Below are 17,572 nucleotides of genomic sequence, written 5' to 3'. Positions count from 1 at the left end.
GATTTTAGATACTATTTATATTCGAATTTTCTGTCCTATTTTGAAATTGAATAGAAAAAGTGTCCCGTATCAGTTGTTTTACGAAATTACAGGCAGTTCAGAAATTTTAAGATCAAACGTCAATAACCAAACTTTTTCAGGACTAATAAGCTTGTATCATAAAGCAGAAGTAACAGAATATTGATTCGAATCGATTTAACCTTTAAAAATTTCTGGACATTTAAAAGAATTACACAGTACACGACTAATTAATTCCTTCGACCAGGAAACATTATTATCAGGATATAAGTTTGGATGCATTTTAAATTTAAACAAAAAAAACCACTCACAAACCACAACATCGAGACAAAAACTGGTCGATTTTTGTAAACAAACACGTAGCAAAAAACGGGTTCACAGTTTAAACTTTGTGCATATAACCTACAATTTAAAAATCAAGTCAACCATGCGTGATGTGCTTAGGAGCTTTAACTTCAATCGAGTAACCTTGTTAAATCGTTTGTTTACTAAAATCGACGGCAAGCAAGTTTATATAAGATTGAGTAGGATAAATCGGGCATATTCAGTATAACTTGCCCTCGAGACCTTCCCCTTCTTCATGTAGCCTCCAGGGTATTCGCCTTCGTCCTCCGACCGCACCGCAAAATTGATCTGATCGCCTCCCGCGCGGCCGAAACCATCGTTCGAGTTGTAACTGAAAATAAAACATGTCTGTTAGACATTTGTTTGTTTGTTTGTTTGAACGCGCTAATCTCAGTAACTACTGGTCCGATTTGAAAAATTCTTTCGGTGTTAGATAGCCCATTTGTCGAAGAAGGTTATAAGCTATAAGTATAATATCATCACGCTACAACCAACAGGAGTGGAGCCACGGGGTTGAAACCGCGCGGAGCAGCTAGTTATTTATATGTGTACTTAATTCTATATTTCTACCCTCATGTCATTAATTTATTGGTCTAAGCTTCTACCCTACATTTATTATTATTATTTTATTATGTTTGATACGTCATATTCTTGAAGTGCAGTTTATCATTTACCTAACACTTTGTGTAAGTCATGGAATAAAGTCATAAAACCAGTTGTCTGTATCTCACATTTATTGTTATCTTATTGATATGATTTATGTGAACTCTTAGATTACAAAATAAAGTACAGATGGAGCATGACAACCGCCCGTCGCCCTTGTCAAAGAAAATACGAAATCAAAAACAAATACGTCGCTGCACCAGTGCTATAGCGCATATAGTGTCATGCAATACGTCAAAAAGGGTTTGCAATTTTAGTAAAAAAATGCCGTCTTGTGATAATAAAACGCCGTAAAATTTGTTCCCGAAAACAAAAAAAAAGATAAAACATCGTTTCACAGGTTTTCTGTAGATTATTTGGCTGATTTATTTCTTTAATATGAATAATAATTTTACAGATATGAAGGAATACAAAACTTCAACGTATGTTGCCAGTATTTCGAAAATGAATTTGCCATTTTTATTGGTAAAACGGTAAAATGGTTAAAAGATCTTCAGGGTAATGCTGTTGGATTTTTCGATCCTGAATGTGATTATTTGTATAGTGCACTAAAGGTTCATGATAATTATTAGATTATTTTAATAAGCATAATACATTATTTTGGTATTTTTATAAAGCTTAAAAACGTCATAGTCGTTTTCGCTAGCGATTTAATTTATGTGAACTCCATGATGGATATGATGAAAAAAAATGTCCCGTATTCTCGACTAAAAACTACAGCTATTCGTATTCATATATTATGAAAAATAAAAAATAATATAATTATTATAGTTAATATTGAAACTTTTTTTATGTAATTTATTTAATAAAAAGTTGAATACAATTATTTTGTCCATATATAACTTTAGTAAGCAGATACTTTATGTAATAAAAGAATTTAAATAAAAATTAAAACTTGACTTCTCATTTATGTATATAGCCTACGTCACTACCGCCACTAACATAATAATTCAGATCATTGCAATGAAACCTCACAACTCAAAATCGGTCCAACGGTTTATACTGCAGGGCATGTCAAAGAAATATTATACATACATACATAAACTCGAAAAACATAACCCACTTTTTTCCGTAGTCGGGGAAAATTTACACGCACACAGAAGCACCGTGTACGTACAGTGCAGCGGCGAAATGACAGCACACATAGCTTTATTGAAAATGACGATAAATTATTCGGTTTAGTTCGGCAACGCTCCATCTGTCTTTTATTTTGTAATCTAAGTGTGAACTTTAAATCCTATCTTCACATTACATGTACACTGCAAAATCATCGTTACACCGTCATTTTGTTAAATCGGGGAACTATACCAATGTCAAATCAATAATTCAGTACAAACGAATATGAATCAAAATTGTCAACAAGTCATCATAATAATATATTCCACGTTTTGAAGGCGTCTGTGTGCGGGACGCTGAATGATTTTTTGTCACAAAGCACGTGAGTTCGCTCGGATCTATCAAGGTCTTATGCAAATCTTGTCGTATCGCACTGTTATCGACTGATCACCTTAAATCTATTTTGAAATTAATAATATTCACCTGATTATTAATATTATTGCAAGGACACACATGCAGATTTTTTTATAAATAGCATAAATTATCTCTCTATTATTAAAATACCTAGTTATTAATTATCGTTAATTAAATAATTATTGTCCTACATAAATGTTTATTCCATATAATATCATATCTTTGTTTATTCCATCTCCACTTACAAGCGTTGGGAGAGGCGGAAGCCCAGCTGTGTTCTCTGAAAGTTCAAGAAATAAGTTTCCGTTGAAATTATTACGTTAGCGGAAGACTGATCTGGTAATCATTTGTAATACGAAAAATAACGATGACCATTTAATGAAAGTTTCGTTTCGTGAATTATTTTTCTACTATAATAATAATTGTCGGTGACATATTATAACTTATAAGTTATAACTCTCAGACAGTCAGACCTAAGTAGATACATAATATGTTTAATCCACATAACCACCCTAACATCGAGTTTATTACTTATATGGAATATTTTAGAATTTAGTGTGATATCATAATTTATAAATCTTAAACAATTATTTATTAGTGGTTACTTATTGGTCACACACACTGCTTTTACTATCTTACATTATCCCGGGTAATCCACAAGTAAACATAAAGCAACTTTAACTATATTCAATAAAATCTTCAAATATATCCCAAGTCCCAACATCTTGTTATAAAAATGTATAAAGGTAAAATTCACGGAGTCACGCGTACCTCAAAGCGATGACGTACGCGTGATTCTTCCATGTGACATTATTTCTTGCACGTGGTAAATGCAGATTTGATCATAATAATAATTTTCTTGCGCAATGATATTTTCATTATATCAGAATCAAGATAACTGATAATTTATTTTGTATGTCCATTCTCCACGACTTCATGTACATAGTGTGTTTTAATTATCGTTTCAATTACTTATTTTTGGATTGCGAGGTTACAGATACATAGATAATAATTATTATACATTATCTACATTGGAAAAGAGCACGCGTGACACACTTCATGTGATAGTAAGTCAACGAGAAGAGAAATAAGGTGGGAATACCACACTAATACTAAATTTTATCCTTTCCATAATATTTGGTAAGTGTAACCATCAGTTTACTATTGGATGTTGGATACTCTTATAATGAATATATTTTCGCTTGGGATAGTACCTATTTAAGTCCATAAATTACGTCAGGTGTTGACGTAATTTATGGACCTAAATTTCAGATCCGTCACGCAGGAACCCGCTTTAAAAAAAACCTTACTTTTTTCAGCCTATTTTACCTACAAACGATGCTAATAAATGTAGTATAGGTCAATTTGTTGTAGTCTTATTAGTTACTTAGAAAACATCATTGATATCGTTCGAAGTAAAAAATATAAATAATAGCGTGTTGATTAGTTTTGGAATGGGTTCCAAATTGATTGTAGTTTATTGTAGTGGCAAGAAAATTTTTTATTTGCGTTGTTTCATCTCAAATTATTGCAAGAAGGTCACAATAACGAGATTTTAAAAAATAAATAACACTTGTTCAAAAACTACAAACAATGTAGTTGATTGTAGCTAAACTCATATGTTTGTAGTGGCTGCTGAACCCCTGTAAGCAATAAAAAACAAAAAATTTAGTGTTCAATAAGTTAATATATTCAAAACAATTATTATGAACCTTGGATTTCGTGTCGTTTGTAGTTTTAGAAAAAAAAATATTCATGCTCATACATACATCTTCGCACACGTGCGCGTTTGTGTATGCGTGTGGGAGTTTCGTAATTTAGTGTACATTAAATTGCACATGATATATGTTAAAAAAAAAAAAAGAGTTCGATATCTTTAATGTTCAGTAGTTTGCTGTTCAATGTTACAAAGTCACTTAATAATCCGAAACTGCTGAGACGACAAAAGTAATTAAAATGAAATAATGGATAAATTCCATCCGAAACGAAAAAAACTCAAAATAGTGCAATATAAAAAATTGGAATTAATATTGTCATTTATCGTTTATTGTAGTACTGGTAAAATAATTTATCCTCTAAAATAACTTCAAGAAAAATCAGATAAAACTAGCCAAATTCGAAGTTCGAAGCGAAGTTAACTTAAAATCCGGATCACATTTTCGATCGAAAATCTGCAGATATTAGATTGGATTGAATATTAATTTCGGCCGTAAGTAACTAATAAGACTACAACAAATTGACCTATACTACATTCATCAGCATCGTTTGTAGATAAAAATAAATAAAAAAGAAATATTTTTTTGCTCTTGAATCACTATAAACGCAGTATAAGGCTTTCGATGAACCAATTTTTAGTCTTCAAAAAGCTCTACAGTTTATAAAATCGTTTGTAGTATACGATCCTTCAACTGTATCGTAGCTGTTGTTAAAAATACTAACAATTACTCTCTGATTATTGATTAACAATTTTCAATTATCAAAAAGTTTTACACTTTCAGAAATTATAATTAAAAATTCAACTCATTTGCAGCTCAAGTTTTCAATACTTACGAAAGTCCGTGTATAGTTGGCTGTCATTATTTTTTAATACGAAAAACAGCACATACTTGTAAGTCCAACGATTTTGAATTTATATTTTGAGGTATAATCGATGCTACATTTACTGTAGGCAACTGTAAACTTGTGTACGCACGCTTATATTTAATCGGTAATGTCCATATACATATAAAGGTATGCTGTCGGAAGACAAACTGTGAAACTACGAACGATTTCCTTTTCTATTTTCTAACGTCTTAAAATGTATCACTCTATCAAACACTAAGTAGATTTATTCATTCGCACTTATAATCAGTAATAAGCAAGACATACAAATATAAAGGTACTGTGACAATTGTTCATATCGTTTGTAGTTTTTATGCCAGTGTCATTTTATTATACCACTACAATTTGGCTAGTTTTATCTGATTTTTCTTGAAGTTATTATAGAGGATAAATTATTTTACCAGTACTACAATAAACGATAAATGACAATATTAATTCCAATTTTTTATATTGCACTATTTTGAGTTTTTTTTCGTTTCGGATGGAATTTATCCATTATTTCATTTTAATTACTTTTGTCGTCTCAGCAGTTTCGGATTATTAAGTGACTTTGTAACATTGAACAGCAAACTACTGAACATTAAAGATATCCAACTCTTTTTTTTTTAACATATATCATGTGCAATTTAATGTACACTAAATTACGAAACTCCCACACGCATACACAAACACGCACGTGTGCGAAGATGTATGTATGAGCATGAATATTTTTTTTTCTTAAACTACAAACGACACGAAATCCAAGGCTCATAATTGTTTTGAATATATTAACTTATTGAACACTAAATTTTTTGTTTTTTATTGCTTACAGGGGTTCAGCAGCCACTACAAACATATGAGTTTAGCTACAATCAACTACATTGTTTGTAGTTTTTGAACAAGTGTTATTTATTTTTTAAAATCTCGTTATTGTGACCTTCTTGCAATAATTTGAGATGAAACAACGCAAATAAAAAATTTTCTTGCCACTACAATAAACTACAATCAATTTGGAACCCATTCCAAAACTAATCAACACGCTATTATTTATATTTTTTACTTCGAACGATATCAATGATGTTTTCTAAGTAACTAATAAGACTACAAAAAATTGACCTATACTACATTTATTGGCATCGTTTGTAGTTTTTGAACAAGTGTTATTTATTTTTTAAAATCTTGTTATTGTGACCTTCTTGCAATAATTTGAGATAAAACAACGCAAATAAAGAATTTTCTTGCCACTACAATAAACTACAATCAATTTGGAACCCATTCCAAAACTAATCAACACGCTATTATTTATATTTTTTACTTCGAACGATATCAATGATGTTTTCTAAGTAACTAATAAGACTACAAAAAATTGACCTATACTACATTTATTAGCATCGTTTGTAGGTAAAATAGGCTGAAAAAAAGTAAGGTTTTTTTAAAGCGGGTTCCAGCGTGACGGATCTCTAAATTTCGCCGACGCGAACGCCCCCTTATTTTTTAAGTTTTCTGAATGGCTATAATTTTAAATTTATATAAACACGATTGATATTTAGAAGTACAAACTACTATTTACAAATGCTCTGCTTGTTGGACCTAAATCCTCATATCATTAAAACTAAAATACAAAATAGACATAATTAATAATTATTAAGGGTAATAAATGTTACCGTGTAATAGGTTTTTATTTTTTATGACACAAAATCTACTTAACCTTTATTTATTTATTTTATAATTGTAATGCTGAGTCTATTTTTAATTCTGCGCCCTCCTCATGTAAGCTAACAAAAACATTTCTAATTAAAGAGTTTTTAAGGAATCCATAAAAAACATTTATATGTAAGTAAGTACTTAGTTAGCAAGCGAAGTTATCCACCATATGCCAACAACGCATCTTGTCATACTTCGGCCACACGATACGCAGAGGCGATGAAAATCTGGAGAGATTGATAGTGGTTGGGAACACGGAGGGAAAAAGATTGCGTGGTCGTTCACCAACACGATGGACAGACCAAGTCAAAAACTCATCTGCCACTAATTTTTACACGGTCGTAAGAGACGCCATGGACAGAGACCGGTGGAGGCAAATTATCCGCTCCAGATGCAACCCTGATGCTGACCACGATCCTCAGACATGAGGGACCGACAAGAGAGAGAGAGAAGTACTTAGTTACATGAAAAATACATACATAATACACCGTTACTAAATGTTATCATATCTAAATATTTTGCAGTTCCGATAATTACACACGTGTCGAATAGATAACCTCTGTTTTTGATGTCAGCTAAAACGATTTGGCCAAAATAATAACAAGTAACAATAGCTATAATATTAATTATTTCGAACAAGCACGTGTGCATACAATGTGTCACTAGGTAGGTACTACAAATTCATCGGAGCGACGCCCGTAAGTAATTTTCCTCTGAGTAGGTATAATATATTATGAAAAGGCCTTTTGTGCGAAGGATATGAGATGTGCAATATCAGGATTTCATACAGTAATTTCGTCTGCTCTCATTCGTTATATTTTTCCGCTTTCGCAACATGATACCTATATTACCACAGATTAATAATAATATACTACGTATCTATTGCCTACATAACATCTACATAATGACTTCTTCGCTTATTGAATATCCATCAAAAAACAAAGATCAAATCGGACCAGTCGTAAAACTCGAGATGAACGTTCTACCCTTGTTATTTAGATTTCTATGGTTCAACCAAACAAATAAACTCCTTAATAAGTAGGTAGGTATAGATTTACGACATTTTATTACAATAATTACGGATCAAAATATCATAATTCATACCCGAAAAATTCATCATTCCTCCTAACAAAAAGTAATCAAAGAAAGATAACAGTCACGTTAAATTGCACTGGGGTGATCGGGCACATATTATTTTGTATAGACAAGCGTATGACGTCATAGTATCACAAGTCACGTGCAAAAATACACGCGATGTCGGCCGATTAGCGAATAACTTACCAAGTCATGTGCGCTGTAACTTGTAAGCCTCATTTAATATTTATAAATATATTTAATTGCTGTGAATGTTTCTTAGTAGAATATAAATGTTTTCACGATATTTTAAATATGAAGAAATTGGGAGGCTCCAAATTTGACATTAACAAAAATTCTTGATGTAGAAGACCACTAGAAGACCGTCTTGTTTTTAACAGTCATAATAGATGCATAGTGCATCAGATATAGAAACGTACCTACATAATTTTTTGTACATACCATTCCTACTTTCTTTTTTTTAAATATTGCACGCCTCTTAGGCGAAGCGTTGAGGTGGGTACTACTGTCACTTCGCGCAAAACATCTGATTTTTCAAACTTAAAATGTCTTTATGTATCATACATTGCACTTGTAAGATAATATTTTATTTTATTTCTGTATTGAGAAAAATGAGACTAGATACATAACATAATGATACAGAGTTGACTATGAATATTTACTTTCATACATATTATAATTATTATGTGTTAACATAAATCACGTGGATCATTAATTATACCTCTATATTCCAAGTGTGACAAATAAATTAAGATTTAGATTAGGTACTTCTGTAATTAATATCTTAGACCTGCGACACACCTATTATTTATTAATTTATTTATTATGATGATTACTCATTAATTTATTAATTAGTCTAAACATTAACAATCAAAGAAAATAAAATATTCAACGGTAGAATTTTAAATTAATCAATAAATTATACAACTCGAGTCAGGCACACACGTGACAAGGAATTTTTTTTGTTGTCCATAAAATAGTAAACTACCGACTAAATCCAATTAAAACCCTGCTTTACTTATTTGAACTCAGCTACGCTTTTGATAATTATAAAGTAGGTATTTAAATTCTCAGGTGACCAGATCTCAAGTCTCTTCAAGAACACCAACCAGTTCCAGTAGCAGTTTATCAAAAATCGAACTATATTTTTATGTAATTTGTTTTATCTTGTCGTTCTATAATACGGCTTCAATTATTATTAGCACGATATTCATGCGAAAGTAAACCTCTAAACAACGATGGCGTCAGAGAATCCTATAAGCTCTGTTTTTCCTGTTCTGAAAGTTTACATGATATAAGGTTGATGATTGATCGAAGGCGTAAAATAAAATAATTTTTTTTGTTTATAATATCTATCTCTGTATGGCAGAAAAATTTAAATAGTGATTAAATTATTATGTCTCTCTCCATAATACACGGGTATCGCCGTAAGGATGATACCCGGTCCTTTGGAAGGCTTACGTGGGGACACAGGTCCAACACGCAGAGGCCCTTTAGAGAATTTAATGTGTTGTAGGACACCAGCCGCAGCCTGCCCATGGCTGCACTATAGAGATACAGCCCTGGGCAGTCCGCGGCCAATGTAGGACTATTGCAGAAAAATGGAAATGAATAAAACTGGGTTATGGAAGGGGGTGTTAGATGGACTGGTATATTGGGTCTATGGGGACTATGGACGTCTGCCTTTTCAATCTTAAAAATTGAAAATTATGGCAAACGGTGACTCGCCAGTTCGGTCGATGGGCTCCCAAAAAGGTTACCGATAATGGCAACAAGGGGGCAACATCAGCTGAACGGCTAGGGGTGTAGAGAGGTGCGGCACCGGTTTCACCATCGCGAGCCAGCGGGCCCGGAGCGGGTTTCCCCGCTATTACGCCATTAGACACTTCCACCCCCGAGCATATAGCTCTCGCGGCTCCACTCTGGACGGCCAACAAAGGCAAGCCAGAGGTGGGGGATCCTGAACCTCGTCATTGTTCACTCCGAACTGCCACCGGGACAGCCCAGAGGTGAGGACAGGGACCTCCCCCGGGAGCGCTCGGTTCCCGCGGGGTCGCTTCTCCCCGACACCTCGCCACAAGGTGCCCTACGGGGTGACTGACTGCACGGCTGGGATATCTATAATTGTAGATATGCCAACCGGGGGCGATGGGGTCGTCACATCCCTACGCCAAAATTATTATTATTATTGTTTATTTGCAAATATATATCTCCAATCGTCCATATAAAATCAATCAAATAACTCATTCGATTTGCTTATTTACATCATGAACACACATTATTTATTGTTATTATCTGCTAACCTCATTATCACTGTCTTTATTTTCTATGACCCAGTCTCCAACTGCTTTCCGTTTCTACGTGACCAGCTGATAACACAACGTTAATACTGCTAAATCAATATAAATGGTAGTATGCCAATTACTCAGTCCAATTACTGCCAAGCGTCATTCATTGTTTTTCAACGTAGTTTTCCAAGTACTCATTATTCAACGTAAACGAAACGACACAAGAAGAAAGTTAGAATTACGGCACCAAGAACAAGAAGAGTTACGGCACCTTTATATAACCACTTATAAAATCTAATATACATTTATGTAGACCCTGACTGTTCGGCTAAGTATGTCAGTTTGTTTACCTACTAACCACGTTTAGGGCCGTGTGAGGCGCACGTGTTCTCGAGTGTGACATCAAATTGGACTGATGTTTCTACAAAGCATTACTATTGCGTCGCGTCATTGTGAAGAATGGTGTGCAGGATTGTAAAATGTAAAGTGCCCAGCAAACTTCTTGGCCAAAAAGTAGCTTGCGCATATAAGAATGTAAGTACTAAAACTTGATGCGCAAACTTCCCCCACAACGCTACTTTTTGGCCAAGAAGTTTGCCGGGCGCTATACCTGACCTTTTCGGGAGGTGCTTTACTGACCTGGATATAGCCTGAACAATTGATAGTTTTGTTTTCCTTTTCAGTTAGGGAGTGTCGATAGTTTCGCAAAGTGTTAAATCATTTATTATATAAATGCTATTTACATAATATTTACTCAATTTATGTTACTGTTACAACTAACTCTTATTTCGAGTTTGATATCTATAGGAATATATTTTAATTTTAAATATAATTGCCCTAGATTGATGTGAAGAGAGGTATTAGAGATGGTGACATATTGATCTGGTATTTAGGATTTAGTCAATTACTTTTTAGTCTTAAGTTAATTTAACTTCCATACTCATATTATAAATGTTTCATAGTTTGTTGAAAAAGCTCATGCTCAGGAACTATTTACTGGTCCGAATTGAAAAATAATTTGTGTTGGAATGTCGATCTATAGAACCGAACAGACTGAAAAATCAATGAAAATGAAAGCTGTGTAAGATAGAATAATACAGATATACCTACAGAGTGTTAAATTAATTTTATTAAACTTAATTACTTCAAAAAATACTTATATTTTATGTATTGTAATAATTGTCCCATTCTCCTCCTACTTTAACAATTATTTAGCGAAGATATTATGTATTACACCGTAAAAGGAACCACACAATAACATAAAATACTTTTTTTACAAAAAGAGCGTGTGTAGGTACCGAGCACACGTTTCATAAGTGAAACTTCTTTGGCCAGATTCAAAGAAACCAAAATCGTAATCCATGACCTGACGGTATTTCCATGGCGACCTTGAAATTTTACTCTCAATGCGCCTACGGAGTTTCACTTCAAAACTTCCCGGATGAATGTTGCGGTAATTAGATAATAGTATTTGAAATCATGATAAGTACCTAGATACTTTATTAAAAAGTAACTAGTGCTTAGTCTGTGTTGGATCATAATATATTATGACTAGCTTACCACCCGCTGCTTCGCCCGCTTTCTCTAAAACGATTTGAGATTTAAACTATCCTATCTCTCAAGTTGGATCGAACTGCACATGGTGTGCGAATTTTATTATAATCGGTTAAGTGGTTTAGGAGTCCATTGAGGACAAACATTGTGACACGAGATTTATACAGGGTTATTTGTAAAACACCGGCAACCTCGCAGGACAAGATAGCTAACATCATAAGTAACATTAATTGTTCTACGACTTTTGGCATAACGAAATAAATTATTTTTAAATGATTTTTTAAGCTTTTATTGTACTCTCCTAACGTTTGTAAGTCTATGTTCTACTCATCATCGAAAGGACAACCGCGACGCGACGCCCCCTTTCCCCTCCCGTTCGCTTCTTGTTTACGTAATTTTTGTGATGCGCGTAGAGTTTATAATATTCAAACGGAAAATGAAATGAACATTTATTTTTGTATGAAAATAAAATCTAACAAAATATGAAAAGTCGTAGAACAATAAATGTTGTTACTTATGATGTTAGGTATCTTGTCCTGCGAGGTTGCTGGTGTTTTACAAGTAACCCTGTATATTATATTGAGATGAGATAGTCACGTAAACACCGTATCACCGTAGATCATTTTTATTTTCAGAAACCTTTGTGGTCTCAACCTTCTAAAGATCATCACATGATTGAATTCATAGTTTTCAATGCAAGGTATAGGAAAGGACATACAGACTACAGTTGGAGCTAGAAGCTAGAACGTATGCGGATATTTCATGATTAACTTAACAAAGTTTGCTTACATCATAATAATGCTGAGAGATAAAGTCTAAATAAGGAACCATATTTTTTGTTATTTGTGAATAAAGTCTCATGTCTCTCTAGCAGCTAGACAAAGGTCACTCGTCAGTTGTCACACGACGACTTTCTTGCGCCGCGCCGTAGAAAATATTATATTGAAAATTGAAATTTAAGCATTAAAATTTAACAAAAAAACCTTTTTTGTTATAATTTTTTATAAAAGTATTAAGAAAGTATTTAGAAGCATTTCAAAAAAGGAATATGGATAAACACACATCAAATGACTAAAATCTGTGATTCAGTTCCTAGAGGCCAGCCGCCAGGTCTTTTATTTTGTAATCTAGCCGCCAGGTTACTCAGCGTACTAAACCAAAGTTCTAACTCTCTTTTACTATAGTTCAAGTTCTAAACTAGGTCATCATAATCGAAATAAAAATCAGTTAAAACTCACACACTGAATGAAATACAGCTAATATGAGTCAACAGCGCAACATACTCGTATGATTGCATCGGATCCGTCGCATACGTGCCTCGAGCGACGCGACGACCGCCAACGGCCCCGGCGTGGGTCGACACGTGATCCAAAGTCACGTTGCCACGCACGAGGCGTTGCGAAAACTCGAATGCCGCTACCGTGACGTAACCGATCCGATAACGCTCAGATAACAACGCTGGGGAGGGCGATAGAATCGCTTTTACCGAACACGTAGGTAATGGAAATCTCTCGAAAACCCCGCAAGGTCGCCGTTTAGAAAGTAACGTGTGAAGGTTGTGGGCTTTTTAATTTGCTAGGCGGCTCTCGTTATTGATTTTGTCATTGATTATGGAATTATGAGCGATTTTCACATTTTATAGGTGAAAGGTGAAATAATTATTTTCTTGTAAAAATAGAAGCAATCGTTTCTGATTTATACGATCCATTTCAATCAATCATTTGCCCCGTCCTGACTTTGGGAAATTTCCATCAGAACAATTCGATAAATTATAACCGAGATCCTTCCATGCAATGTTTATGCTCTGCCGCGTCACGTGCGCGGTTCGGGCACTGCACCGATTTAAACTGCATAGGTATTTATTGTATAAAACTTAACAGACATTTTGATTGTTATGAAAAATATGTCTACCATTTAGATCTTGTTTTACAAAATCTAATAAAACTAACAAAGAACAAGCAATAAAAGAAGTATGGACAACCTTTAAATAGTGAAATTTATTTATTGCACGCCTCATAAGCGAAGCGTTGAGGTGGGTACTACTATTCTAGGAGGTAGCAACGTTGACAAGTGAGCATTTTAGTATAGTTGGTTCTTTGATAATAATTATGCTGTTCCTCTTGCTATTTCGGTTACAGTCCGGGCTGTCTGGCTGGCCGCAGTGGTTGCGTTTATTAGTGCGCATCTTATCTGCACAGGAAAATATCCTTAATTTAAAGTCATTTTTTAACGCGTAATTTTTAATCGTTTGCCTTTAGATTGATTCATTAGACATACATTTTTTATTGCAAGACGTTTTTTTCGTTGTTAAATAGGTGCCAGACGCAATTTTTATTTCAAAATAATTAAAATATCATCGAAATAAGTGAAATTCCATCAACATGAGTCCCAGTGAAGGATAAGTAATCACTGTGTTACTTATACTATATATAATATTCATTTTACTATTTACAGTTTTTTTTTCAACAATCTACCATATCGCCTCCTTTTTCCCAACGAACCTCAAATAGGACGTTAATGTAAACTTGATAAAAACCAAATATCATCAAGAAATTAAAGACTTTTTAACGGATTTTAAACGCGATTTATTCATTGTATTATTTTCCCAAGTCTTTAATTTCAAAATGTATAATACTCGCGTAAAATCAAACACTAGAAAATACAAATATCATCAAATTCATATTTATACCCAAAAGTGTAATAAATATGAAACCATCTATTAAAAATATTAGTTTACTAATTATTCAATTTAAGTATTAAAAAAGGATAATATAATATAAATAATAAAGTTATTACTTACCTTTTAAGCGGACTCATGTTGATGTAATTTCACTTATTTCGATGACATTTTAGTTATTTTGAAATAAAAATTGCGTATGGCACCTATTTTACAACGAAAAAAACGTCTTGCAATAAAAAAATTATGTCTGATGGATCTATCTAAAGGCAAAAGATTAAAAATTACGCGTTAAAAAATGACTTTAAATTAAGGATATTTTCCTGTGCAGATAAGATGCGCACTAATAAACGCAACCACTGCGGCCAGCCAGACAGCCCGGACTCTAACCGAAATAGCAAGAGAAACAGTATATCAAAAACCCAACTATACTAAAATGACTTTTTTTTAAACGTTGCTAGCTCCCGTACTATACTGTCACTTCACGCAAAACATCTGATTTTTCGAACTTAAAATGTCTTTATGTATCATACATTGCACTTGTAAGATAATACATACACACACACATATTAAGAAAAAAACTATTTTTAACATTCATGATACTTTTGAATTTTGATGTCATTTTTGTTATTTAAACTAGTTAAAAAACAGTTTAAAAAAGTTCTGTCTTGGACGTCCGTGTGTCTGTATGTGCGGAGGATTTTCTTGTTAACACGATAGCGACCGAAATACTTTACTAATCGAGTCTTTTTTTTTTCTCTTACGCTTGAGTATGCTCAGGAATAGAACCCTTTCATTTTTCAGGGTCTGATTCGATGCGGTATAATTGTTATTAAATAAACAATAAAAAATATCGACTGTTCTCCATATATATATATATCTATATATTATATTCTTTATTTTTTTTTATATTTATAGTGTACTCAAAATTCACCATTATAAACTCGATTCTTTATACTATAAGCCAAGGTTTAAAAAAATAAGTTGGTAGTCAGTCCCTTAAACCTGCGCAGTTTCACATCTAGGTGGGGCCACAAGAAAAATGTACCGCTTTCTTTACTTTTCCAACTGTTTTATTTTATTTCTTTTTTATATTTATAGTGTACTCTTTATAAATAATCAATTTTATTGTAAAGGATGAGATTATGAGGCGTGCACTTTTGGATTTTCCAAACTAATTTATTTATTCATTTATTTAAATGAAATGATCGCCTATCTTATAAATATACATATTTATTTTTTCGTACTTTCTTTGCTTTGAATTATAAAATATAATAATCATCTTACTTATTTGCCAATTTGGTCTCTAATTTGAGGGCAATAAATGTTTTTACTTAATAATTGCTGCTAAATTTGTTTGTTATTATTTCCTTTTTTTAATCATCTATTGCATTAGATAGTTGTTAAGCATGCCTAGTCTTGATGCAGACCATGACCTCGTCATCTTCAAGGCAGCCAAGTGTACATGACTCATGAAAATATAAATATGAATTTATTTATAACAAATTACAATAGCTTGGCAGATAATATGGGCTGGATTGTTTTTCTATCGACAATCTCACGTGCCAGCCTAAAGAATGCTACTGTATTTATTAAACATATAAAAAGCTTATAATATAGAATCACAAAATATATATATAGTGTTGATAAAAATCAATAAAATAGACACGTCTCTTGAGTCGTGTGCGGTGTGGGGTACAGTATGGGTACAGTCTACACTCTACACTGTAGTCTACACATAGTACAGCGCAGCGTTACTAGAGAATAACAATATACCATAAGTGGGAAACCTTTAGTTTCGAAAATCATGATTAAATAAATCCAATATTTATTATTTCAAATGCTACTTAGGTATATAATATAAATAGATACATAATTTATGAACGTGATTTCTTTACAGAAAATTAGGCAATTATTCTTTTTCATAACACCATTTATAAAAATTTAATAAGCGTTATAAATAAATATTCAATATTCATTACAATAATTGTTATCAGGTCTATAAGTTTTATATAACAAAGAGAATTGTAGGAGATAATGTTATTTTCTCGTGAATGTTCGTTATTTATCTATTCTACACGTGTAGAGTGTAGACGGTAGATAAGTTCCAAACAGGAAAATTTTATTTCACAATTTTAATTCCAAGTAGGTATGTATGTGCTTGGTTTGTTTTGCTAAGACCTTTGTGTTAGAACCATATTTTGAATAAATGTTTGGATATTATTTATATACATATATACTATACATTTTCTATCTGTCTGTATATATTATACATTTTCTAAATTTGCGATTATCAAATTTACATTATTTTATTATAATAACAAAGAAGTTTGAAAAAGATTTTCGGACTCATATACTATGTAAATTAATCTCAATTTAAACCAAAGTTTATGCGGATAAAAAGTAAGGGGAGGCATATTATATACAACAATGTACGACTTAAGACTTAAGAGGCTGAAACGAAAAAAAAATGCAAATATACCTATATGTTCTGAAAGATCCTTGCAAATTCTGACATTCCTACAATACCGTCCTACAACCTCTACAAAACGTTGCAATCAAGGCCTATGTACTTTAAAAAATATACGTAGTAAATATTCTTATTTCTTAGTAATTCCAGTCACTAGTTTAAACCTCAGGCTCTAGTCGTGAAACATGCATAATTACGTCACTTCTCGTGATATCTATACTCAGTAACACAAGGTCAGGTTAATTGCGTGTGCTAGATAAATTCTATTTATCCTTTAAAATAGAAGTAACGTGATAATTGATATATTATAATAACATATTGTGTAAATAATTACGACTTACTTAAATCATTTTGGAAAATATACCAGTCGAATTGTGATTCAGTTCACAAAGTTCAGTTCTGAACTTCCATTTCAGTTAATAAACTACTAAACATTTATCTCCAGTTCTCACTATTCGCTCTCTTGAAATAAAAATGGTACAATATCATGTATTTATGCACATTTAATATCGTATTTTGACGTGGAACTCTGAATGAACACAATTTGTCATAAAAATATTTAAAAGAATTTTAAGCACCAACAATTTCTACAAAATGCTGTTCGTTTCAAATGCGTTTTCTGCTCGATAAATTACCTACCTACCTATACCATTTATTTGTATAACAATAATAACAGCGTAGCTACCTAATCACTGAAACTTACTGAAC

The 17,572-nt window shown here is 32.7% G+C and overlaps 1 protein-coding gene across 2 annotated transcripts in view; it reads right to left on the bottom strand.

The window, feature by feature from the left end:
* LOC123692774 (transcription factor cwo) overlaps nt 1–17,572 on the bottom strand; it is a 40,230-nt gene that overhangs the window by 13,491 nt on the left and 9,167 nt on the right. Inside the window, exon 2 of one of the 2 annotated variants that reach the window (XM_045637564.1) lies at nt 577–694. In XM_045637564.1, coding sequence (XP_045493520.1) covers nt 577–694 — 118 coding nt within the window. The remainder of the gene's footprint in view (nt 1–576; nt 695–17,572) is intronic. The other variant, XM_045637565.1, reaches the window with a different exon arrangement.

Source organism: Colias croceus, chromosome 6 (genome assembly GCF_905220415.1).
Source record: "Colias croceus chromosome 6, ilColCroc2.1".
NCBI lineage: Eukaryota > Metazoa > Arthropoda > Insecta > Lepidoptera > Pieridae > Colias > Colias croceus.
Note: the sequence above shows the minus strand (reverse complement) of the source record. Positions and strands in the feature narration are given on the sequence as shown.